The 27,975-nt window shown below is 41.2% G+C and overlaps 1 protein-coding gene across 1 annotated transcript in view; it reads left to right on the top strand.

Annotated features, from left to right (window-relative positions):
- UNC5D (unc-5 netrin receptor D) overlaps positions 1 to 27,905 on the top strand; it is a 647,189-nt gene extending 619,284 nt beyond the window's left edge. The window contains exons 15-17 of the mRNA XM_069572893.1: positions 1,501 to 1,665; positions 10,094 to 10,272; positions 24,343 to 27,905. Coding sequence (XP_069428994.1) covers positions 1,501 to 1,665; positions 10,094 to 10,272; positions 24,343 to 24,547 — 549 coding nt within the window. The 3' untranslated portion in view covers positions 24,548 to 27,905. The remainder of the gene's footprint in view (positions 1 to 1,500; positions 1,666 to 10,093; positions 10,273 to 24,342) is intronic.
- The last annotated feature ends 70 nt before the right edge of the window (positions 27,906 to 27,975 follow it).

The following is a 27,975-nucleotide window of genomic DNA, read 5'->3' on the forward strand; positions in this document are numbered from 1 at the left end:
CCCCTGCATCCCTTGCTGGGATGTGTGGTAGGGGTTAATGCCTGATTTCTTTCTCTCCTGTTTCCCAAAACTGGCTCTCCTATACTCAAGTCTTCAACAATCTAAACTCCATCTCTCCCTGCTGATCCCTCCTAGCAAGTACCCAGAAATCAGGATCTTTGAGACTTCCTACAGAGAAAAAAGAAGAAACTTGAAAGTGTATAGCTTGAAGCTCAGGGATAACCAGGGAACTCTTGGTTCCTTAAAGTGGGTAAATTGAATTCTAAACACTGCTTGTAGTCTCGTAACTCCTGCTGACACCATCACCAGTCACATTTCAGAGAATCAAAGCTCCAGACTTGATCCATCTTTTTCCACCTTTCAGCAGCAATATTGGAGAAAATTGTGTTTGTAGTGACAGGTAAAAGAGCAAATTAATGAGTCAAGGGAAAGAGAAAGAAGTGAGATGCAGTTTACTATAGGCTGGGAATATGAGGTCATTGCCAAGGACTGCAGCCTGATTCCAGCAGGAGGGAAAGACTTTCTGGTAGATGGAAGAATATCAGTGACTGACTGACCTCCACTTCACATTAGTATAAACCCACATGCCCGAGACAGTTGGTGGCCAGCACTGGCTGGTCATGGGGAAAGAAGGAATATAGGTTTTATAACTTCCCCCACCCTCATTTAGTGAAATGGCTTTTGCCACTCGATTGTAAGTCCCTGTGAAGTGGAGACCAGACCTAAATTCTTACTATTCCTTTATTGTTTATCTAGTACAGTATCTGGTTATTAGAAGGCATTGTACATAAAACTGTAGAGTGGATGAATTGAATGAATGAGGAATTGACAAAATAGATTGTTCTGGGCTAACCTGTTGTGTTTGTGTCTCTGGTGTGTGTGTGTCTGTGTGTGTGTGTGCTTGTGATCCTACAGTAGGTGTTTCTTTCTGGTGTGTGAGTGAGAGAGTGTGTGTGTGTGTGATCCTGCAGTAGGCATAATTTTTATGCTGGATATATAGCAATATTATGCTTTACAGTTCAACATGAGGCTATGGTATGGGAATAAGTTCTGGCCAGTCACTTCTTCATAATTTTCATGTACATGAGATGATAACATCCTACCCTGGGCTTAGGTAGCAAAGAGTAGGCTTCTACTAGGAATCCTCCCATAGGAGCTGTCTAAAGAATCTTTTGTCATGGAAAAACATGGTGATTAACTTTTGATGGTCTTCTTTCTCACTGTGTGTGTCACCAAGTGAAATCTGAGCTCTTGCAGCGTGGTTTTGGAATTCGAATGTTATCAATTGGAATTGACATTAATTACTTTTGTGCTGCCTGGCATATGCTAGGACATTATTTCTACAACAGTTCCACCAGAGTTGCTCAGGCAATTATCTCTGCTGCCATCCCCATCATCATGATCATCCTAATTATTGTGATTAGGTCTGTCCTGCGCCCCGCTCCTCTCAGCCGGGCTCTGCACATCCCAGCCCTCTCCTCTCCCCTCTGTCCCCCACAGGAAGTCCCATTCTCCCGCGTGTGGTGCAGTAACCGGCAGCCCCTGCACTGTGCCTTCTCCCTGGAGCGCTACACGCCCACCACCACCCAGCTGTCCTGCAAAATCTGCATCCGGCAGCTCAAAGGCCATGAACAGATCCTCCAAGTGCAGACGTCAATCCTCGAGGTGAGTCCTTGGTCTCCAGGTCACTTGACCTGTTTCTAAAGCCCATTATATACCTATCTTAGTTGTGCTATATGTATACCATGAAAGAGATTCAAAATGCACTCACTCTTTTAATCGTCATTACTGATAAGGGAAAATCAACTTTTTCGCAGGCTGAAGAATTGAACTGGACCTGGAAACATAACCCATTAGAGCATAGGCTCTGCGAAGGGGCCTTTGGGGAAGGAACTGGTCCAGGGCTTTTTATACACAAAACCACAACCAATCGAACAGTTCATGGTAGACCTGGAATCAGCTGAGATTCATTATTGAATTGAGACACATACCATAAGAAAACACAAGGTCACCATTGGGCTGCTTTTCTGCCAGTTCTGATGAGTTTCTGGAAGTCAGTTTCCCCATCTGTTATTACATTTTCAAGGCTTTGTTTCCTTACTGTCTTATAATTTTTTGATACCCTTTAGGATCAGGGTTCTACACATCCGCATTTCCATGAAGCCTAGATTTCATCAGTACAGTGAGACAGGACTGATAATAATCTCACTCTCCAAAGTAAGGGCATAGTGCAGAAAGGGATAAGACCTTGTTCAGGGTCACATGACTACTCAAGGGCAGAGTTAGAATGGGAATCAGAGAAGTCACTCGGGAACTTGTACACTGCCATGGCTTTGATTGGCCCTAAGCCACTGAATGACTCCACGGCTCTGAGCTTCAGCTGATTGAGCAGACTATGGCCTTTCCTCCTGAATGGGTATTTCAGCAGGGGAGAGTAGTTGAGGAGCGGAATCAGGAGCTGATGACACCTTATTTGGCAATTTCAAGGTAATCCCTGGCTAGTTTAGAAAAACACACACTGTTTTGTTCATCTTAGAACATGTACATGTATATATACATATGGGCTTCCCTGGTGGGTGTGTTAGAGTCCACCTGCCAATACAGGAAATGCAGACTTGATTCCTGGGCCAGAAAGAGCCCCTGGAGAAAGGAAATGGCAACCCGCTCCAGGATTCTTGCCTGGGAAACCCCATGGACAGAGGAGCCTGGTGGGCTACAGTCCAGGGGATTGCAGAGTCAGACAGGACTTAGTGACTAAACATCAACATATATACATACACGTACACTTTTATGTCTCCATATGTAAATAAGACATGTTCATCCATTCACGCTTAGCAGAAGGTTTAACACCTTTTGTATCTGTACCAATCTCAGGTTTTGATTTTTCTCAAAACATGTAGTCTGCATAGCATCACCACTTCTCTCCATTATCACTGCATTTCATTATTTATGCAAAATGAGCATTGCTAATTCCCCCAAATAGTTTCCTCTGAAGTGCGATGGCTTTCCAAAGGAGTGTGCCTCAAAACTGATAGCTGTTTTAACTGACATGTTTCTACCATATTTGCATTCGTTATTGCCAATTAGCACTATGCGCTAAGGTAGTCCTCGTGGGGAAGGTAGATGCAGAAACCTCAGGTGAGATATATTTAGAGTCTCTTTTTTGAACGGTCATGGCATTTTTAACACAATACATTTCAAACTAAAACACAAATCATATGGGAGTTAGTTCTAAAATAAAAAGCAACTCTGAGAAGAGCTGCATTTCAGAATGAAGAGTGAAAGGCAGGACATAAAGGTGCCACTGATGAAAATTTCCATAAATATCTATTAATGGGTCAACAAAAGAATTCCAGGTTTAAAAGGTGTTTTTACTTTCTAAGGCATCCAGATACTGAAAATCAGTTTCAGCTATTACAAGATGTTTGTGTAAAAGAAATGTAATAAGGTTGATACTACATCCTGGTACCTTTGCATCTTGCTTAAATAAACTCTAAAAGTTGATGGAGAGAAAATGAGCTAATAAAGTTAATCTTCTTGACTCTCCCATTCTGATGCTTCGCAAAGTTTACAGTCACTTTGGAAAGCCTTAAAGAACATGACATCACCATCTTTCTTGATAAAAGGAGGCAAAAGTATAAGAATAATATTTAGATATTCAGTGTTGGACTACAGCTCTCTGATTTGTAGGCTGCTGCTCTTAAGAAGCTTCATTAACTTGCTTGATCCTATGAGAATCGTTTCATTAATAATTTTAAGTGTCCCTGCTGAATTTTGGCCCAGTTCATCCGCATTTCTTTCTACCAGACTATTTCTTAGGCAGATCTCACTGACCATCATTTTCAATGTCAGAAGAAAATTAATTTTTAAAAGCCACTATATCTCAGGTCCTATTTCATAGGCTGTCATGTATAATGGTCAGAATTCTGTAGGTTAGTGTTATACCATCACAATTTTAAACAATCTCAAGGAAGTCAGCCTTCTTATCCAAGATCACAGAGTGAACCAGATGAGTAGCCAGACTTCCCAGCTGAGACACTTGACTTTAAGATCAAAGTCTGGCTTTCTATTCAGTACTACATCCGGATCCCAATCAAGGGGGTTTAATTTATTAGTCCTAACCATAGGCCTTGTCCATAATACAAGCCCCCTCTTTTAAGGGCTTAGGCAGTAGTGACAAACATTGCAACATCAGCATTTTTCCCTAAGTCTAAGTAGATGAAAATTAGAAGGTTCTTTCCTCAAGACTGAAGAAGAATGAGATGCATCTGTTTGTCTGTTGGGCTGGAATTAAGTATTCGTTCTGCTGATCTTCAGGAACAGAATTGATTCCCTACATAGACGTCTGTTTGCAAAAGGATATCTTGACTGAATGATCACTCAAGGTCCTTCCAACCCTGGGACTGTCTCATCGCTGAGAAAACACACATCTGGTGGTATATCTGGGATTAAAAAACATCTTCTCCCTAAAAATGATTTGGTTTTTATGGTAGACGGTTCAAAGTAAATGAAGATAAAGTTCTGAGAAAGTTGGGAATACCTGGAGTGAGGCAGGATATATTCAAGACATGGGTCTATATCAATCAGTGAGGCAACAATAACAGATAAATTGTTAAAATGCATCATATTTCATGGTCACTACACTAATGCAGAAAGATTCTGTTAGGTGGCTTTAATAAGTTAGTAATAGGCCATCATTGATTAATAATAATAATAGAAGTAAAACTTTGAAGCTTCCAACAGATGTCTTTGAAATATGTACTTAAATATCCACCCCCCAAAAAAATAATTCCCACATATCTAGGCTCAGAGCTCCTCCTTCCTACCCTAGTTTACAATAGAACCATGAGATAAAAGATACATATATGTGTGTGTGTGTGTGTGTGTATAAACATTGATTTTAAATTAATTAATGCAGTGAGCGTCTTCATTTGAAGACATTTGGTTCTTTCTGCTCGGCCCCACATCCATCATGTCCCTTCATGCCTCTTATCTAAATGGCTTTCCAAACATAATAATTTATATCACTCAAATTTAAAAAGTATTTCAGTGATTAAGGTAATATATCTTTTCTGTTCTTTATAGTGGCCATTATTATGTCAGTCTTTAGAAGCAGGTTGGTTCTCCTTAAATTAACCCAACTAAATCACCTAATGATGATCACTAATTGATACTCTATAAAGCAACAGTATTGCCAGTCTTCAAACTGGTGTGTGTTCTGTGTGCTTAGTCAATCAGTTGTGTCTGACTCTTTGCAACTCCATGGACTGTAGCCCACCAGGCTCCTCTGTCCATGGGGATTCTCCAGGCAAGAATACTGGAGTGGGTCGCCATGCCCTCCTCCAGGGGATCTTCTTGACCCAGGGATCAAACCCAGGTTTCCCACATTGCGGGTGGATTCTTTACTGTCTGAGCCACCAGGGAAGCCCCGTGGACTGAAGCGAAATAATTTTGCTAATATTGAACAGAAGGAAAGAATCCCCAAGTCATTTATTTCCTCATTCCTTATTAATATAACAATATTAAAGAATCTATCTTTTGGTAGGAACAACTTAAAATGGGAATCTTGCATGTTAAAATTTTCCCTTCAAGCAATGCTGTTATCTTTCTTCCAAAAGTGGTGGGGGATGATTTGTCTGTTACAAAGTCAACAGAATATTTGGAATTCCTCCCTGATTTACAGCTCCTGCATTAACCAGGTAGCAGCAGCTTATCTCTTATGTGCAGAGCATGAAAATCTACTGTTCCTCTGCATATTCAATTTAAACCATCAGAAGATGGAGCCACTGGATTCTTCTTAGTTGGCCCAGATGTCTTTTAGAATGCATCACAAATATTATGTAAAGTGTCATCCGTACACTTGGGAAATATTTACATTTCAAAACTTTGAGGGACAGGGGGGCCCGTTTATTAAAGTGTACTAAGCAGAAAAAAATACTTATTTTTAGAAGTCTCATGTAATATTTTATTCACCCTCAAATCATACCACTCTGTCCATTTTTTCCAGAAGACTTTATGTATTGAGGTGGTCTTTCTTCTGCCAACAGGAAAGACAGAGCTTGGTTGAATTGGTCCAATCATAGATGCCATGAGGGCATCTGTCTCTTGTCATGTTTTGGCATGGATACCCCATTCCATTGGCAAGCCACCTTTTCACATGTTATCACTCTTCAGTGCCATTTTTACAACGACAACTACCATATTATCTCATAGAGAATTCCTTTCATTCTCCCTGTGGTTTTTACTATTCATTTTAAGGACATTTTCCTGCCTTAAGTCAGGAAATATTTAAAGAAACTATTCCCACTTGATTTGCATTATTAAAAGCTAAAAGAAATTTTACATACCATGATAAAAAGTGGTATATCTTGCAACCTATTTTATGCAGTAAGAAGTCTGAGGTAGTTTATTTTATAAACATCTTAAATATCGGAAAGGAACTGGCTACTCTGCCAGAAATAAGCACTTATCCAGTCAATTTCCGTTCATTCAACAGCTACCCATCCTTCAAGGTCAACTCAAATGAAGTCCTCTTACTCTTTTTTTTTTAATCTTTATTTTTTAAATCCTTTTTTTTAACTTAAACATCCTATTTTACATTGGAGTATAGCCAATTAACAATGCTGTGATAATTTCAGATGAACAGCAAAGGGACTCAGCCATACGTAGCCATGTATCCATTCTCCCCTAAACTCCCCTCCCATCCAGGCTGCCATATCACATTGGGCAGAGTTCCCTGTGCTCTACAGGAGGTCCTTGTTGGTTATCCATTTTAAATATAGCAGTGTGTACATGTCCATCCCAAACTCCCTAACTATCTCTTCCCCCCATTCTTCCCCCTGCTGCTGCTGCTAAGTCGCTTCAGTCATGTCCAACTCTATGCGACCCCATAGACGGCAGCCCACCAGGCTCCCCCGTCCCTGAGATTCTCCAGGCAAGAACACTGGAGTGGGTTGCCATTTCCTTCTCCAATGCATGAAAGTGAAACATGAAAGTGAAGTCGCTCAGTCGTGTCTGACTCTTAGCGACCCCATGGACTGCAGACCACCAGGCTCCTCCATCCATGGGATTTTCCAGACAAGAGTACTGGAGTGGGTTGCCATTGCCTTCTCCGATTCTTCCCCCTAGCAACCATAAATTCGTTCTGAGTCTCCTTTCTGTTCTGTAAATGAGTTCCTGAAGTCCTACTTTTAATTCTTGAAGTAAATGCTAATATCACTCAGCATTTTTCCGAACCACTCTGCCCTGTGGGTTCTTGGTAGCTATTATGATGCAGGGTAGTGTAGTGAAGTAAGTCCTGGTAAAGGTGTTAGGGTATCAGAATTCTAGTTTCAGCTCTGGTAACATCTATCTGGGTGACTTCTACCAAAGTTTATAACCTCTGTGGAGTCTATTTTAAAAATGCTAGAGACTGTTTAGGAGCCTGGGGGAAGTCCAGTAGTACCCAAGGTCACTGAGCTAGAAAATGGAAACTTGTACCTCAAAGCAAGACCTTTTTGACTCTGAAAACCACACTTTTTCTGTTTATGCTAACTCAAAAACTGGAAGAATTTGGATGAGCATTGTTCTATAATGGTCCAGGGATTAAAAGTAAAACAAGTAGAATTTGTTGAATCTGGTAACATGTATTTTTAATTTCCAAGAACAAGATATAGTATGTCGCATTTCTCAGATGTAGTTGACCATGGGACTGCTCTTTCTTGGAACATCTTCTGAGATGCTCTGTGGGAATGCTGGGTTAAGGCACTGGATTCCAAAACACAGCCCCCCCAAAGGTCACTGTCCTAAATGTTTACAGAAAAACTCTATATACATATATATATATATGTATATATATATATAATCATTCTTTAATAAGACCTTTGCATGAACCAGTTTCCTCAGTTAACAGATTTTTGAAGATATAAAACTCAGCAAGCCTGAAGTCATATAGCTGTGTGAGCCTGGACACTAGCAGACAAGTGCTACTGTGGCTGTGATGTCCACAGTAGGAAGATGTGTAAGTTTCAGAAAAAGCATCAGGGGAAGTCACGGGGCAGTTCAGGAAGGGCATGAAAGGTCAGCATAAGTTGACAAGTTCCTAATGCCAAGGAGAGTTTCTTGGGGTTTAAACAGAAATTGAAAGACGCTTACTCCTTGGAAGAAAAGTTATGACCAACCTAGATAGTATGTTCAAAACAGAGACATTACTTTGCCAACTAAGGTCTGTCTAGTCAAGGCTATGGTTTTTCCTGTGGTCATGTATGGATGTGAGAGTTGGACTGTGAAGAAGGCTGAGCGCCGAAGAATTGATGCTTTTGAACCATAATGTTGGAGAAGACTCTTGAGAGTCCCTTGGACTGCAAGGAGATCCAACCAGTCCATTCTGAAGTAGAGCAGCCCTGGGATTTCTTTGGAAGGAATGATGCTAAAACTGAAACTCCAGTACTTTGGCCACCTCATGCCAAGAGTTGACTCACTGGAAAAGACTCCGATGCTGGGAGGGATTGGGGGTGGGAGGAGAAGGGGACGACAGAGGATGAGATAGCTGGAAGGCATCACTGACTCGATGGACGTGAGTCTGAGTGAACTCCGGGGGTTGGTGATGGACAGGGAGGCCTGGCGTACTGCGATTCATGGGGTCGCAAAGAGTTGGACACAACTGAGCGACTGAACTGAACTAGTCCCTTTACCCAACCTCAGATTTGTGTTTTAATTTCCCTTTGTATTGGTTTTCTTTTGTTGCGTAACAAATTACCACACATTTATCAGAAAAAAACACCCATTTATTGCCCCAGATTTTTTGTAGGGCAGAAGTCTAGGCATGGCCTAACTGGTTTCTCTGATCAGGATCTCACAAGGCCAAGGTCAAGGTGGTGGTGGGAACATATTCTCATCTAGAGCTCAGAGGGTTTTTTCTATGTTTATTAGGGTTGTTGACAAATTCAGGTCCTTTGGACTGTAGGACTGAAGTCCGCTTTTTCTTACTGGCTGTTAGACAGGGTTCACTCACAGCTCCTAGGGAACACTCTCAGGTCCTAGCCACATATCCCCAGCCCCAGCTCCCAACCATAGGCAGTTCACAGCATGGCTGTTTGCTTTCTTCCAAGCCACCAGGAGAGATACTTGTGGATAAGAGCTGTATCTTTTCTCTCTTAAGGGCTACTTGATTAGGTCAGGTCCACTCAGCAAAATCTCTTAGTCAATTCATAATCAACTGATTAGGGATGTTAGTCATATCTGAAGAATTCCTGTTGCCTTATAATCCATCATAATCATAGGAGTGATTCAAAATACTCTTCAGGCCTTAAAATTCTGTTAGTCCATATGAAACTTTCAGCAACTGTTCCAACGTGATGGATAGATGTGTAATTTCACATTGGATATGATGAACTAACTGCCATGATGCACTGAAATAACAAATCCTCACTGGACAGCTCTAAGTCAGAAGAGTGGGCATTCCAGCAAGCGGGAGCTCTCCAGCCTGGACCACTCCACCAGCTAATGCACATCTCATCACTGACTCATGGCTGCCTCCTATTTTACCAAAGCAATTTCATTCTGAAAGAAGACCAAAATATTTACTATAGAATCACATGTTAGGATTGGCAGAAACACAAACTTGAAAATGATCAACATACAATCAGTTCCCCCTTGTAGCTTTCCTGACATGCGGCTTCCCAGCCAGCTCCTATGATCAGCCCATTCTCTGATCAGCTCTGACTTTCAGAAGGTCTCCTTACAATGAAGTGAAATCTGTCACTGGGTACCTTCTTCCGACTGATTCTAGATTTTTTTTTTCTTACATTGAGAATATTTTTAAAAATCTAATGATATTCTCAGCTGAGACCTCCTTGGATATAGGAAGCTGAAGGTTGTGACTCCCCTGAGTGGAAGAGCCTGCTGTAAATCTCCAGTTGACAATTTACTAAGCTACTAGAGACGTTATTTACTATGTTAGAAGAGAGAGAGCTTGTCCATGTATTTTATAGACTCCATCATGGGCAAGCATTTTTTGCATATGTGTTAACACAGCTTTTCTCAAAAAAACAAGAGTGTTGATCAGCAATGCTGCTACTTAGCTCTGATCCTGTTTTCTTTGTTTTGTTTATAGAGTGAAAGAGAGACCATCACTTTCTTTGCACAAGAGGACAGCACTTTTCCTGCACAGACTGGCCCCAAAGCCTTCAAAATCCCCTACTCCATCAGACAGCGGATTTGTGCTACGTTTGACACCCCCAATGCCAAAGGCAAGGACTGGCAGATGTTAGCACAGAAAAACAGCATCAACAGGTAACTGGGGGCAACTGCTAAAAGAGGATTTTACTAAATGAACTTGAAAAATAGAATGGGTTGGGTATATCCATGTAGTTTCCAGGCCCTGATATCCGTATGGATTCCTCTGGCCATATTTCATGTGACATTTGGTCAAGGAAGTGGGAGAAGGGCAAAAATACGACAAGTGTGTGTGGCCGTTCCCGCCACCACACTCCACCTTGGGGGATGTCACGGGAAAGTCTTACTTTGGTCCTGATCCCATCTACAAGTTTGCTAACTGGGCTGCCGTTATGGGGGTTTAGACTGTGTCATCTTGGTACTGGTGAGGGAGCTCAGAGTCTTGAATCCAAGAACCAAGTTTCTCACACCTCCTCTCCCTACTAGGGTAACCTTAAGCATTATTTAACCCCTAGTAAGGATATGCTCAGGCTTTCCTGGAGGCCCAGTGGTAAAGAATCTGCCTGCCAATGCAGGAGACCTGAGTTCAATCACTGGGGTCAGGAAGATCTCCTGGAGAAGGAAATGGCAATCCACTCCAGTATTCTCGTCTGGGAAATCCCATGGACAGAGGAACCTAGCAGGCTGCGTCCATGCATTGCAAAAGAGTCAGGCATGACTTAGCAACTAAGCAATAACAAAGGATCTGCTCAGCCTGAAGAACTAGGTGCCTGAATATAAAAAAGGAAGTTTGAGATGATACTTCCCAGGTCTGAAGGCAGAGGGCTTTAAAATAGGCAAAAGATTACGTGGGCCCCACCTGTGAGTCTGCTGCTTAAACCAACCATTAGTCGTTACTGGGCTAATGTTGTGGTTGAGTTGAAAGTAAACTAGAGAGATTCATTAAGGGACTGTCTTACTTTGAGGAGAAAAAGCAGGGGTGAGTCTGTTCAGAGCAGCACTGATGAGGAGGCAGCGTTGGGCTCAGCTTGAGGAATGGTAGGGAAAAGGCACTGACGAGTGGCATATCCTGTCGCCTTACCCACCTCGCAGGCCCAGAATGAAAAGAGAACAAGTTTTGCCAGCGCCGTTTGCTTTCCCTTCCCTTTGTGTCCCTCCCCCACTCCACTCTGGAGACAAAGCCTTATTTTTCTTACTGTTTGGCCTACTCTGTCATTTCCATTTTTTGTTCTTTGTTTTTACAGACATCTTACCTGCCTCTCTCTTCTCTGCAAGGCAGGTAGATGTCTGCCGAGAAAGGGTAGAGGGCCATTCCCTGTTTCAAAGAGATCCAGAATCCAAGAATGAAGGGGCCAACTAGAGAGCAGTCAGAGAGGAAAATCAAGAGAAAACGGAATTGACAGAGACAGGCCTGAGAAGAACACATTCTTGAAAAGGCGGATATTGAAAATGAGAGAATACAAAAATGGATGCGTGTACAGGAGGGAAAAAATTAGGTTGACTTTTTCCCAGCAGCTTTGATAAAGGGTGAGATGTGTCATGTATAACTCAGGAACACCATAACTGTGACAGTTTCACTTTCTGATCAGTGTGGGGACAAGAATGAAAAACTTACCCAGAGAATAGAATATGGTCTTAAAAAAAAAAAAAAAGAAAGAAATGAACTTTGGGCAGGCACTCAAAAGCTCTGTACAGCAATCCTGGTTCTGCAGCTCATGTAAGTCTGCCCCCGACACATCACTGACCACCCCTATAATACTTTTTCTACAGATGCAATTCATAGAATTCAAACTACATTAACTCGCTAATCCATTCTGGCAATAAGAGTTTATGATTTTTAATTCACCATTTACAAGAAAATAATTGCCACAAAATATGAACATGCCCATGGATGCTGTCATTAATTTGCTAAATGAGCGTGCGCATGTCCCTGCCTTGTTCATTTTTTTTTCTCCACTTAAGAGTAAACACATGAGAACTACAAGGACTGCCTCCAAAGTCATCAATTTCAGACCTTGTACAGCAGGGAAAATGCATCTCAAACTGGGAGACTAACGTGGACATCCTTTTGTGTCTCGGCTATAATGAGCAATAACAGCTACACAGGGGCACGCTGTCCCCTCCAATGTCAGGGTCAAAACACAAGAACATTTGGTGTGCCAGTTTGCTTTTGTTTGCTTCTGTTTCTCCTTGAAAACCCTTTCTCTAGGAAAGCTGAAATGTCCTTAACATCCAAAATTCAAATAACCTACTCTGGAAAGTTCCTACCATAGTTTCAAGAAAATCTCCATTTTCAGTCAATTTTAGTAAGTAAATGTTAGTCACTCAGTCATGCCCAACTCTTTGCAACCCCACAGAGCATATAACACACCAGGCTCCTGTCTCTATGGAATTCTCTAGGCAGGAATACTGGAGTACATTGCCATTTCCTTCTCCAGGGGATCTTCCCTACCCAGGGATCAAAACCAGGTCTTCTGCATTGCAGGTGGATTCTTTACCACCATCTGAGCCTCCAGGGAAACCTGAATATATATATGAAAGTGCGTGTGTGTATATCTATATATATGTGTGTGTGTGTGTATGTGTGTGTACATATATACACACATGTATACATACACACATATATATCTTCTCCAGCATGGGAAGAAACATGTGACAGGTGAAGGATATTTTCAGATGTAATTTGTTAAAACTTCTTGTTGCATAATCTGAAATCACTGATCTTGCTCTCTTAGGGTTACAAATAATAGAGTCCTTATTACATTACATAATCATCAGTTGCTAGTGTGATCATTAATGTGTGTTAAAACACAGAAATCTGACATTGTCGACAGGCCAATATCATTGGGTAAGAAAGCTGTTCTGTAGCTTAAGATTTCATCAACCCTGGTATCACAAAAGATCATCACAAGAGTCACTCTTCTGTTAGGGAATTCACCTACCTCTGTCTTGTGACAGCATCTTTACCTGACTCTCCCCTTCCTTTCAGTTTCCAAAAGTGAAAAGTTAGTACAGCAACAGCCCTCAAACCATAAAGGAAGCGTTTCAAACGGAGTGGAGAGAAACAGTGGCTGTTATCATGTTGCCAGTGAAAACATTCTCCTCCTTTTGGTAAATGCAAATGTCACTGATGATAATTTGCCTTTTTGTCAAACAAGTGCCTACTTAGATCTGAATAGGAAAGAAGATACATGAACTAGTAAGTTAAAGGCTTAGACTGTGAGACATGTCGGGGGGTTGGGAGGGGGGGCATGCTGTAAGGCAACACAGGTGGCCTTGCAACTTGCCTGGCATATGGATCACGATAAATAAGCCACACAGCCCAGCAAAGAATGTCATCGTTAACAGCTGCAATTACAGATTCTGTGAGCAAACTATTACTCAGAGTCCATACTTACTGCATTTTCAGAGCTGAGATTGCACTTTTATTCTACAAATCCAGCTGCAATAATTCTCCACTTAAGTGCTCTTGGCCACAGCTGATTGGTAGGTGGGTGGGACTAATAAAGAATTGATCACATAGGAGTAGAGGGTAGGGACCTTTGCTGAGAACTAAACTAAGTAATATCAGAAACTAACTGCTTCAGCAGAAGTACTCACCCATATTTAAATTTCCATAGCATTTTGTATTTTTATGATACTTTTTAAAATTACAGTTAGATATACCTAGATAGTACTTTCTGCTGCTGCTGCTATTGCTAAGTCACTTCAGTCGTGTTCAACTTGGTGTGACCCCATAGACGGCAGCCAACCAGGCTCCACCATCCCTGGGATTCTCCAGGCAAGAACACTGGAATGGGTTGCCATTTCCTTCTCTAATGCATGAAAGTGAAAGTGAAGTCAGTCATGCCGACTCTTAGCGACCCCATGGACTGCAGCCTACCAGGCTCCTCCGTCCATGGGATTTTCCAGGCAAGAGTGCTGGAGTGGGTTGCCATTGCCTTCTCCATTGTACTTTCTACATCTGGGAAAATCAAGAAATTTGCCCTGAATGAATGACACGATCTTTTTCTTTGGATAGTATGCTGTGCTGTGCTTGGTCGTTCAGTCATGTTTGACTCTTTGCAACCCCATGGACTGTAACCCACCAGGCTCCTCTGTCCGTGAGGATTTTCCAGGCAAGAATACTGGAGTGGGTTGCCATGCCTTTCTCCAGGGGATTTTCCCAACCGAGGAATTGAACCAGGGTCTACTGCATTGCAGGCAGGTTCTTTACCAGCTGAGCTACCAGGGAAGCCCTTGGATAGTATACTTGACCTTAAAATCTTCCCTAATAGAATTGATATGAATAAGCATCAAAGGATTTTGAAAGTTGGTCTCAAAAGAGAATTTAGCTATTATTATGGAAGATTCCTGTCTTTCCCCTCAGTACCTGAAATTCTACTATTAGGTCATTCTTCTTTAAGACTTCATGATGATCATATTCCAGAAATCCTTGTGAAAACAGCAGCGTGACCAGGTTGCTATGGGAACAGATGCTGGATAAAGTGCATGAGATACAAAAGGGTGAGGAGAAGGGTAGCAGCCAGAATGGAAGAAAGGATTCCAAGATGAAATGCAGTAGATAAATTACACTTTATTAAGAGTTTCTCATAATAGTATACTTCTTTGAAGTACTGCTGGAGAAAGGTATTGCTCATCAGTCAGCTGTGTGTTCAATTGTACTTTGGATGTTAATGTTTTTAGATGATGGTGTAGAAACTGTAAGCGAATGACATTTCTCAAGCCTCGTGGCTGATCAGTGGTGCTATGATAACTTGTTTTTCCACCAGATCTTTTAACAGGACCTTTAGTGAGAAGCAGAATTTTCTCACGTTGAGGTCACATCCTTTTATTCCCCCTACCCACCCTGTTAATTGGAGGCACAGGAGCAGTGAAATGGCCAGAGGGCAGTGGGGAAGGACAGAGGAATGTCACAAGACAGCTTATTAATCTATCTCTGAATAACTTGAGAATTCACTAAAAGTGGAACAGGCCCAGTGCCAGCTTTCTTTTGGGGGTAAAGGAAAGAGGAGGAGAAAAGAAAAAGTGATCACAAAATATATACAGAATGCCTGCTTCACAGCAGACTACCAAGTATGGTCACTCAAGGACCCGTGAGACTTTATTTTCACTCTTGTGTTGGGGGATTTGCTAGGATTACACCAAATGAAACTGTCTGGGTTTTGCAGGCTAGCGGTTAGAAAATACATCCTTAACCTTTAAATAATAAAGACAGTGCGAGGCTGCCATTTCAGAAAAAAAAAAGCAATCCTCATAACTCTAAGGTAAATTAATACATGGGGAGATAGAATTCATGACACAGGTCCTTGGAGGCAAAGTATGATAAACCTCAAATCACATTTTCTGGTTCTGGCCCAATAGACCTTTGCCGAGTTTGCCGAGTCTGAATTTGAAGAGCCCTCAGTGTGAAGCCAGAGAGACCCAACACAGCCAAGTGGTGGGTGTTCAGGCTTCATCCCAGTTAAGGTAATGACTCATGAAACTGCCTACTAATACGAATCTGAAAACAGCCTGGGGCCAGTTTAGCCATGAACAAACCATATATACAGCTTGTAAGTGGCAGGTTTTTCTCCTAAAGGCAGTATGCGAGAGAAGCTGTTTCTGCCCCTCCCAGAGAACCAATGGAGAAGGCAATGGCACCCCACTCCAGATTTTCCAGCCGGGAAAATCCCATGGGCGGAGGAGCCTGGTAGGCTGCAGTCCATGGGGTTGCAAAGAATCGGACACAACCGAGCAACTTCACTTTCACTTTTCACTTTCATGCATTGGAGAAGGAAATGGCAACCCACTCCAGTGTTCTCGCCTGGAGGATCCCAGGGATGGGGTCGCACAGAGTCAGACACGACTGAAGCGACTTAGCAGCAGCAGCAGAGAACCAAAGTGGTGCTCCCACTCTAAGCTGCAGGAGTGGTGACAGGGGCATTGTATTCCTTTTATGCAAGGGGTGAGTTTGCACTGGTTTTTGAAGGACTAAGTTTCCCTTCTTTCTTTAGTCACTAAGTCATGTCTGACTCTTTTGTAACACCAGGGACTATGGCCCACCAGGCTCCCCTGTTCATGGGACCTTCTAGGCAATAATACTGGAGTGGGTTGCTATTCCCTTCTCCAGGGGATCTTCCCGAACCAGGGATTGAACCCACGTCTCCTGCATTGGCAGGTGGGTTCTGTACCATTGAGCCACCAGGGAAGCCCTATCCCTTAAGTTAATGTAATTTTCAGAAAAGATGGACATGCCCAAGCCCCTTTATAGTGAAAATCATTCTCTTCGTGGGTTCATCTCAAGCAGTAGTACAAATGCTGACAAAGTCAGAATCCCTGGATTTGACTTCATAATTGGAGAAAATGAAATTATGGGGAGGATTTTACTAATTCATTAAATAATCCTTTAATAAAGTACTTAACTATTTCTTTTCAGTATGTGTGAAGATTTATTTAAACACATTGAGTATTTTTCAAATGGAAAAGTATCACTGTTTCTCCCTTTCCCCCTTCAGGATTAGTACCATGGTCTTTTATCTTGGAACAAATAGTGGTCTTTCTCCTCTATCCTCAGGATTCTTGAAAATATCTCAGTGTTATTGAAGAAGAACTTTAAATGAGACGTATTTTTCCATGCTATATCCCCATTCAAAGAAATCTGAGATTTGCTTTTGCAGTTTTCACTGCCATTCACTGCCAAATATGAGAAATTGTCAGAGGCTTATAATGAATGAAGCTGGAGAGCTGAAAACAGAGTCTACAACTGGCTTTATTCCTTTTGGCAGCTCACTGGGGGTCCTGAAGGCTCCAAGGCTTACATCCATTTTCTAAAGAAGGAAGAATCCTTGCTAGTCCCTTTCAGGAGCCAGATAATGGAATAAGCAAAAGGAAGAACTATTAATATTAATTTTATTGCCAGATTAATTGGCCCAAAATAATTAATGCACCACCCTTAGGGCACAACAGAGTGGAACTCAGCATGTTTTCAACTGCCTTTATGTTTTCCTCTTGGGTTCCCCATACCAGCTTCCTTTCATGTGAAGGCACAGGGATAGAGGGGGGCATTGGTGGGGGGGGGTGGAGAGGCAGAGGTGATATGATGATGAGCATCTTTTGCCTATTCTTTAGGAAGTGAATCAGACTTGGTTTATCCTAAAAGCTGCTCTGCTGATTTGAGTGGCCAGTGAGGATGAAATCTGGGGATGAAAGCTTGATGAATTGAGCAAATGCTTATGCTGTGTCCAATTACAGTTATTCAGTATAAATGGTTTTTCTCTTCTATTTGCATTTAAAGAACCATATGGAGATTGTTTTTGGTCACATAAGAGGTTTTCATTAAATGAGACAATTAGGATGATAGCAAGGATATTAATATTTTTTTTCATTATGACTATGTTTCAATTCCCTGTTTGGTACTATACAGTAGGATTATGCACCATTCTAGTAATGATGTCTCCCAATTTATTATAGGCAGCTTAACTTAGTTTTCACTTTGTATGCTGCCAAACTATTCAGAAAGAAGATATTTTTTAGAAAAAGTGGACATAGGTATAAATGGCAATGGTTTATAGAATAGAAACAAATTTGTTGCCTCAGTGTTACAGGTGCAAGTGGTTCCCTGCTACTTGGAAGTGTTGAGTGACCCCCTAAATTCTGCATGAAAGTATTGCATGTGCCTGTGATGAGGCATCTTCCGTGCTAAAAGATGTGAAGCTGCAGCTCAGATGTGGTCCCCTGCTAGATTCATTCATTCTCACAATTAGTTACAAAGAAGAGCTTGCAGCTTTCAAATAGGCATATCAACCCCCTGGTAGCAAGGCTCTTGAGTCACTAAAATAGAGGCTTTGTTATCTGGAATTCAGAATGAAAGGCAGTCCCTTATAGGTCACACATAGTCAAGATAGAACTAAGATGCTAAGACAGGCAGACTCCAGCTTTAAGCACACACGTGCCCTGGGTAGCTCTTTCTGCCTGTATGTCCCCAGGGCTCACACAGAGCCTCAGACCTGCGCTGCCTCCATTACTGTTATCTGATCTTTCTGTTAACTGACTGAGGATTTAGATGTTACTATTCCCTAAGATGTTTGTATTTGAATACTTCTTTCAAGTACTAAAGAAAGGCTGGTATCTTTCGCTTCACACCTAGACACTTTGCCTTTTCATAAAATGAGCCCTGGGTTGCAATAGTAAATGGCAGAATTTTATCATTAGATCCTCAATTCTCTCCTCCTCTCTGTACCCAAAAATGGGAACAGAAAGCACAGTAATTATTTCCAAAAATTCTCAAATCTAACCTAATTTCCAACTAACATGGTCATTAGTCTGAGGCTGTATTTTGAAAACTGAGATTGTATATTAAAATTTGGTGGTTGACCCATATACACCATTATAAGCTGGCCTGTGTCTAACTAGTGAAATTGCTAACAATTTATGTTCTCAATTCTGCCCTGGCTTCCACATAAAGAATGGAATTTTAATTGGGGATGAGGGACAACAGGGTAAGGAAGACTCAGGAAGATGAAATTAACCATAGTAATAAAACATCTCCTCAAGAGCTCAGGTGAATAGAAAGCTTATAGGGGCAACAAAACAAAATTAAATAAACTATTACTACTTAATGAATGTACATGGATAAATCTATCTAGGTGTCTTAGCATGTACTTTTTATGGTTTATCTGGCTTCTTTCAGTGAGCTTTCCAAAGGAAAAGATGAGGTCATTGAGTCTACAGGATTTAGAACAAAAGAATTGAAGACAACGGGTGATTCTAAAGTAAATTCCTAAGATTTAGAGTAGATAATCTTATCTATACAGTATGCAGGGCTTCCCTGATAGCTCATTCGGTTAAGAATCCACCTGCAATGCAGGAGACCCAGGATTCCTGAATCAGGAAGATCCACTCAGAAGGGATAGGCTACCCACTCCAGTATTCTTGGGCTTCCCTTGTGGCTCAGCTGGTAAAGAATCTACCTGCAATGCGGGGGACCTGGGTTTGATCCCTGGGTTGGAAAGATCCCCTGGAGAAGGCAAAGGGTGCCCACTCCAGTATTCTGGCCTGGAGAATTCCATGGACTACATAGTCTATGGGTTGCAAAGAGTCAGATATGACTGAACAACTTTCACTTTCACACAATATGCAGCGTCTTTCAGTTCAGTTCAGTCGCTCAGTCGTGTCCGACTCTTTGCGACCCCATGAATCGGAGCACGCCAGGCCTCCCTGTCCATCAGCATCTCCCGGAGCTCACTCAGACTCACGTCCATCGAGTCAGTGATGCCATCCAGCCATCTCATCCTGTCGTCCCCTTCTTCTCCTGCCCCTAACCCCTCCCAGCATCAGAGTCTTTTCCAATGAGTCAACTCTTCGCATGAGGTGGCCAAAGTACTGGAGCTTCAGCTTTAGCATCATTCCTTCCAAAGAAATCCCAGGGTTGATCTCCTTCAGAATGGACTGGTTGGATCTCCTTGCAGTCCAAGGGACCCTCAATAGTCTTCTCCAACACCACAGTTCAAAAGCATCAATTCTTCGGTGCTCAGCCTTCTTCACAGTCCAACTCTCACATCCATACATGACCATGGGAAAAACCATAGCCTTGACTAGACGGACCTTAGTCGGCAAAGTAATGTCTCTGCTTTTGAATATACTATCTAGGTTGGTCATAACTTTTCTTCCAAGGACTAAGTGTCTTTTAATTTCATGGCTGCTATTTTTCAGAATTATCTTAGTCGATCAGAATTTGAAAAGCCTATGACAAAAGATTCACTGCATAAAAAAGTAACAATTTGAAGCATCTAAGACCAGCATAATAAACACTGACTTCTTTAAACATTTTTCAAAGAGAAAGGAAAAAATTGTTTTGTTGGAGTCATCCACCTGAATTTCAAGATGTCTGTTTTTGCCAAATGTTCCTTTTTCATTTCCAAAAAAAAAAGAAAAAGACACTCAGGAAATCAACTATTGCTATGAATTCTATTTTCTAGTATTAGCAGCATTTCCTGAACCGTGTTTGCATTTACCTGCCAGTGTTTAAATGTACCAGCATTATTATGAAGAGAAATGGGTCACACAGATTGGGATCAAAATAATTTCAAAAGGGAAGTAGGAAGATAACCAAATGGATATATGGTATACCCATTTTCAAAAATATCATAATACATTTGCACACATGTAAGTAGTAAAATGGGGTTTCCCTAGTGGCTCAGATGGTAAAGAATTTGCCTGCAATGCAGGAGAACTGAGTTCCATCCCTGAGTCGGGCTTATCCCCTGGAGAAGGAAAGGGCAACCCACTCCAGTATTCTTGCCTGGGAAATCCCATGGACAGAGGAGCCTGGTGGACTATAATCCATGGGGTCGTGAAGAGTTGGACACAACTGAGCAACAAACACTTAAGCAGTAAAAGAATCCATCTATCTTTGAGAAATAGTCTGTATGTCCCCAGTCTTTTTGGCACCAGAGACCAGTTTCATGGAAGATCATTTTTCCATGGATTGGGGACAGGAGGCAGGGGATGGTTTCAGGGAAATTCAAGTGCATTACATTTATTGTGCACTTTATTTCTATTATTATTGCATCAGTTCCATCTCAGATCATTGGGCATCAAATCTCAGAGGTTAGGGCCTCCTGGCCTATAGCAGTAGCACTCTAGCATCTTTTGTTTATTAATTATCCTGGGGTAGACAGGTAAGTATAGTTTAATAGGATGTCTGTTTATCCCAAAGCTGACTGAATCATTTTTAATAAGGCTGATATGCTGCTACATGTATCTACTAAAATTAAGTGGAATTTGAGATTTGTGTGTATTGCCGAGTGTACTTGTATAAATTGAGAGCGTCAATCTGAAACACGCTTTGGGGAGCACATTTAACTTGCTACAATATGTTCGGAGATCCGTGCCAAGGGAGAGTTCTATTTCTGCCTCTTTGATCATTTAGCTTCCTGTAGCCCTGGGTGCCTAGTCTGCACATGGGGGCATGTGCAGGGCTTCTAAGAACCCAGTGCCTGACAAGACTCATCCTGCAGCCTTGCTGTTCTTCCTCCAGGCAGGTGTGCTTGTAACACTTCGCACCGCAGCAGCATCTATGAATATTCTGAATAGTTTGTTGGGACAAGGATTAATCCCAACCTCCAAAACATATTTTCTTCTGCCTCTCCTAAAGTTTTGTTTTTACATTTTATGCCCAGATCATCTTCTCGTGTCAAACGTCAAAGCTCTCCCAGCAGTTACAAAGGATAAAGATCTCAGAGTGGTTGGAACAGGGCATGTAGCTCAGGGACCCCAGCAACTTCAACCGTCTAGGGCTAATTTTCAGCACCAGATGAATAGTCAGTTTCATCTTCTCTCAAATGGCTACTACATCTGGAAGTCTAGTTTGAGTTAAACGACAAAACATGGGATGTCATCGGCACCATGACCTACAGGCCAAATCTGGCCCAACACCTGCTTTTCTAGCCCCAGAGCTAGAATGGTTTCAGGAGAATATGCAAGAGTGATATGGTGTGATATGTGAAAACTGTGACATTCAAATTTCAGTGTCTCTATAAAGTTTTAATTTGAACACAGTCACACCCTTTCACCGACACATTGCCAATAGCTACTTTCCCACTGCCATGGCAAAGTTGAGTAGCTGTTGTAGAGACCAGATGTGGTCCCTACGTTAAAAATATTTCCTCTGTGGGCCTTTAAAGAAATCGTTTGTCACCCATGGTATAGAATAATGGGTAGCTGTGGGGTTAATAGGATCACGAGTATTCCAGTCACTCCCCCTAGAGCTGAGTCCATTATTCATCAGTAGCAAATACAAAATATAAACCCTCAATAATATAAGAAATTTGTACTTCTTTTTGTGGTGCTTGCCAGCATTTGTCTTCCTTTGAAATGACATTGGAGAGCATACAGAATTATTTCCCCCATGTCACAAATGTGTGTCAGTGGTCATTATTCTCAAATTACATAGATACAAATTAGTACACAGCCCACCTAGCATCCAGTCACACCTCTCAGTTTTTGCCTCTTTTTCAGCTATTTCTCCAGTTTGTAATCTGCTTGAACACTGGGTGGGATGTGCCCATTTATGTATAGACCTGGAGATATAGCGCCTTTCCCCACAAACAGCTCCCTACAGGTAGGAGGAAGTGGCAGCATTCAAAGCAACGTTTTAAGTAAAAGGAACCAGGATCCCTTCAACTACGGAAACAATATTTGCTTTGCTATTTCTAGTAGTGTAGAAATAACTATACTGGATTCCAGGGCCACCTATGGGGGGAGGGCAGTGGGAGCAAGAAGGAAGGAAAGAGAAGATAAAAGGAAAAGCAAGTAGAATTATTTTTTAGCCTGGGCTTCTCCCTCTCTCAAACTAAGATTCAGATGTATTGGAAAGTGTCTGTCGTACCCTGATATTTGTGCTGTTTGGCAATCAACTAGCTTTAAGTAGTCTCTTCAGACTTTTGAACAAAATAGAACTTTATTCACTCAAAATTACTGTTCATGCATTGCTTATAAATGATAATGAGCCCTTAAAAACTTGTCTTCTCTTGCAACTGCTCTTGGCTCTAGGAGTCTACTTTGTGATTACATGCTGAGTCTGATGATTGAAAGTCATACCATCCTCAAGACAGGCAAATCTTCGTTGACTTTGGGAAATCTTTTCAATTCATCAGAATTCTACCATGACATTTCTATCCCTGCTGTAAAAGTACCTCTGAAAACCTGTGACCTTTAATCCTCTGTGTGGTCTCAGTCTTCATCGTAGCAAAGTTATTGTCCAAAAGGTTATCATTTATTTTCACTGAAAATCTCATATCATCTGAAACAAGCTCCAAGCAATCAATTACTCAGTCGATAGATATTGAATAAATACCTGTCACAGTATTACGATCAGTGTTGTTGCAGAATCAGAAAATGATTAGCTATGGCCCTTCCAAGTGTCTGCAATCACAGTGAGAAGGCAGAGCTCACAAACATGGGATATATACATATATGAATCTTACTCACATGAAAATGTAAGTAGAAGCATAAAGAGAAAAATAATAAGTCATGTTGAGCAAAGAGATGAGAATTGTCTATAAGATGTTACTGAAAAACCTGAATGAACCTTCTGGCCAACCCAGCACAATCCGGGCCTTACAAGAGTGTAGGATGTTCATAAACAGAGGGGAAAGAGGGAAAGTGGGCATTTCCTAGCAACAGAATTCACTGGATGAAGGCAAGGAGAAAAGCATTACCTCAGTCAGCGTTAATGGCTCAAAGGAAAAAAAGAATATGGAGGGAAAATACATATATAGCCATAGCTAGGATGAGGCCAGACCAAGGCAGGCAGTGAAAACAGGTAGATACCTGATGACTGAAGAAACAAACAGGAGATATTAGAGAGTTTGGAGCTCTAACGAGCTGGAAGGCGTTTGCTGTGATTCAACTGTAAATTCAATAGAGCATAAATAAGGAAGCTGCTGTTTTGTCAGAAAGAAAGAGAAGGCTCAAAAATAAATGTCCTAGTGTGAGAGATTAGAAGAATAGCTGTAGTTACTGGGATGCTTTTTTGCTTTTTTTATTCCTTTTTTAATGGGTAGAATATTTGTTACTAGAATGGGGGCCAGTAGGAGGCGTGGAGATTATACTGATTCCTGATGCACTGAGTCTGCAGAGGAAGACTGATACCTAATTGGAGCAGTCCCTCGGTCATTTAGAAAGTCTGTCACTAGCTCACATTAACCTAGAAGACAGGAGGTGCCGATTTAGACACTGTCCACTGGAGTTGACAACTAGTCCATTTGGTATATGAGCCCAAGGAATCACAGATAAAATCTTGACAGCACGTATAATCACTGTGGGAGGCATAAAGAAGTGTCGGATATTTTGGAAAAAAATAATAGGAGTTATATCATCACATAAGTTAGTGGAACAGAGCTTTTTAAGAGGGTGTTCAAGAGAGAAACACGCTCACACACACACACACACACACACAACTCAAGGAAGGTGAGGACCAAGAGGACACTTACAGGATAAGAAGGTCATTGGAAACCCTCCAAAGCACAGTTTCAGTTGAGTGATCTGATACAAACTAGACCATCCCCAGGTCTACTTTAATGGAGCTCTTTAGTAAAATAATAGCTCTTACAGTTCATTTCTAATTCCCTTATAACGACTGTATACGTTCCTTTATTTCTGTTTATTTTTGCCTTGTCATTTTGTTTCTTCAATTCTGTCTAGGAATTTGTCTTATTTTGCTACACAAAGTAGCCCGTCTGCTGTCATTTTGAACCTGTGGGAAGCTCGTCATCAGCACGATGGTGACCTTGACTCCCTGGCCTGTGCCCTTGAAGAGATTGGAAGGACACACACGAAACTCTCGAACATTGCGGAATCCCAGCTTGATGAAGCCGACTTCAACTACAGCAGGCAAAACGGACACTAGCCCACTTCCTCTCCTGAGAGAGTGATGGCCAGCTTTGGGACATTTGCTTTCAATGGGAAAGAAAGAGGCAGCTTTCTGCCCAGTGGCATTGGGGAGTTCAGCCTTCATTTATAATCAGTCAATATCCCCGATTGAAGACACTGAATTTGATATAGGTAGAATATCTTGGTAGGGAAAAGTACTAGCTCTCTTAAACATAAGACGGTTCTACAGTCTCCTCTGAATCCATACTTGGGTTCACACTTGAAGGACTGCTCAGATTTGGAGTGACAAGGATAAAGTGAGATAACTGTGGGGAAAGATGAGCTGTAGCAAAGCTGGGAAGCAGAGATTAAATCAGTGCATGTTTTGAAATAGATTTTTAATGATGCACCCCCAAAGGACCGGCTGATGCTGGTACCAGACTGTCAAGAGTTTTCTAACCAACTGGCATGGGAGATATTGGCAATCAGTGTAAACTGGCTTTTAGAAGTGAAGCAGGGTTGCCAACTCATTTGTAGACTTCAACGGTGTCAAGAAGGGCATTTAGAATTTTGAATCTGAGTACACCACACCAGCACCAATTCCCTATCTATCCCAGCCACTCAATAGGTCGAGAGGTAAGAGACCACACGCTCATCTTGCAGCATACCTACCCCACCTTCATTTTCTCCAAGGACAAATCTATCCACATTCTTTCTTCCCCTTACACTAGGGGAGAAGTTTCAAGGAACATAGACTTTTCAGTATGGGAATTTATTTTTTCTAGCTTAACTCAACAGAACCATCTCTAATTCTCAGCCAAGCCACTCAAGTTGCAAGTTATTAGAACACAGCTTACGCACAGATTTAGAGACGAGAGGTCGAATCAGATCCAAGGAAACATGAATGCAGATGCCACAGATCTCAAGCTGTCATCCTAGGGTGCAGGCGTTGATTTAGTTCCCCAGCATGGTGGTTATGAAGGGATGAGGGGTTTCAGGGTCCTTTACAATCCAGTTCTTGAATTTTCCAGCCTTTTGGTACTGTGTTCATACAAAATCTCTCCATAGAGACTATAGGTCATCCTCGTTTTGCCTCTTAAGAAATTAGCAAATGGTCTTTGCTCTAAATGTTATCCGACTACATAGACACGAGAAATACTTCTACCAATGTCTCAAACTACACACGTTGTTCAGAGAGCCTTCACGCTCCAATAATTCAACCTTCTTGAGTATGTTTACTTTAAGGACCATTAACATAGTGTACTATGTTTGAAATGAAAGGCAACAATATTGTGGAGAATTGAAATCCACAGATAGTACATGACCCCCATGTTAACACTTCACTCCATCTTTTATCCTGTTTAATTATTTTTGACAAAATATCCTGGTAGACTAAAGATGAACAGATTTGCTCCTGTTCATTTAGTGGATGTTTTAATTAGCTGTCCAGAATCAGGACAGCCAAAGTCAAGGACTTAGAACCTAGCGGTTGACTCCATTAGAATAAAAATAGGGAATGGGGGAGATGGGAAATACTTGGCAGTAGAGATGCAGCCAATTTTTTAAACAACATAGATCCCATGTTTAAAAAAATGAATCTCCACCTAAGTGAAAAACAACCAAAATTAAGGTGAATTTACAATACCCTGGGTAAGGCTTTGAAGAACTCTTTAATGTGTTGGCCATTTGCTCTAATGAATATGTGGTACAAAGGTCCCTTGTATTTGATAGAAGGCTTTGCTACATGAAATTCAAAAGCATCTTGCTTTTCTCAGGAACCAAAGGTATGTTATATAGAACAAGTCCTCCTAGAACTGTTGAACATATTTTCAAAATACCACACCTCCATCAGGAAAACACTTTTTTGCTAGTGTACTCAAGTTGTTTATTCCTTCTAGGAGCAAAACAGAGAACGTGCAAAAGTGTAAATCATTTGCTACCCCGATATGATTTGAGATAGAAGTGGAAACTGATGGTCAATCTCCCAAAATAAACCTGAGGGTTGATTGGCATGGGTGGTATACAGAAAGAATCTGCATTGAACTGCTGAATGCAAACTTAAACACAGTGTAGAGCTTATATTGTTATCCGTCTTGGATGATTTTTGTTTTAAATATCCTACCCATTTTTCCTCTTCTCTTCTAATTGGCCTTTTAATTGTTTCATCTATTCTATGAATCCACACAGATCTTTTTTAGATTTTTGATACATTTTTTATACTTTAAAACAGATGGAAAATGTCCATGTTTTCCCTAGAATCTATCTAGATTGTTTTAAGAATTTATTAATTCCTGTCTAGAATTTCCTCCATTTTCTTTTTTTTGGCCTGAATTTTATAAATAAGTGTGATAAAGGAAGCAAAAAAACATAATTCACCTCAAATTTCAGCCCAAAGTTCAAATCCACCTTTCAATCCATTGTTTCCTCTTTACATTTCTCATTTCTTCCAGGATCCCATGTAGAATTTCTACAGGTTTTCTACAGTAGGAGATTCTGTGGCCATTGCAGGTCAGGATTGCACACTATTTTATAATAGAATTCCAAAGAGAACCCATATTGTTGAGATTTACAGACCAAGATGTGTTTGTGTGTGGCAGAAGAGGATGAAACTGCGCATCAGACAGACTTAGCTGGTGCTTGAATTTGTGGTTATTCACTGCAACCTAAACCCTGGTTTGGTTTTAAGACTTTCCTATCATCTTGCCTTTCTTGAAAGGGATTCACTCAGTCTAAGCACTTACACTCAAAAGTCTTATTGTCCTAGAGCAAAATGAAACAATAAAGGTGGTCTTTCATACTTGGTAGGCGACTTAAAATTTTTACAGGATAGCCCACTTAATGCCAAATCTTTCAATGCTCAAATGCATCTAAGTCTAATAGCCCAGCTTTAAACATGACTTAAAAGAAGCCACCAAAACGCTGCATTTCCCAGCTTCACGAGACTGCAGCCCCATAAAGGTAATTTACAGTTTTTAGAGCATTGCTTGTGCAGTCTTCCAGGCTTACATTAAAAATCCTTTAAGCCAAAAGGAAGCTCACTCTATGGATTTAAATGCAAAGTTCATTTACCGGTGCAGGAAGTCTCATAAAACTCATATGTATTCCCACAAAAATTTTATTGGCCTTTTTGTAAGAGATGAATAGGAATTGACAGTTGTTCTCTTGAAAGAGGGGAACTTCTCTCTGTTCTATTATTTTTATTTCCAACTACAGGTGTTCTCCTTTGCCACAGTCCCTGTTATTTTCTTTTCAGTTGACTTTGAGAGAAGTTATGAAGTCAAATCACTAAACAGGGTTCTCTTTGGATTAAAAGTTCTGGATGTATTATAACAGTTTCCCTTGATAGAAATTTTCAACATCGGGATAAGAGAATATTAAAAAGAATAGAACTGGTTGAAGATGGTATTGTCCACTTTGCAAACATCTGACCAATCTACCTGTGAATTTCAAAATGTTGCAGAATCT

This window comes from Ovis canadensis, chromosome 26, assembly GCF_042477335.2.
Source record: "Ovis canadensis isolate MfBH-ARS-UI-01 breed Bighorn chromosome 26, ARS-UI_OviCan_v2, whole genome shotgun sequence".
In the NCBI taxonomy this organism is placed as follows: domain Eukaryota; kingdom Metazoa; phylum Chordata; class Mammalia; order Artiodactyla; family Bovidae; genus Ovis; species Ovis canadensis.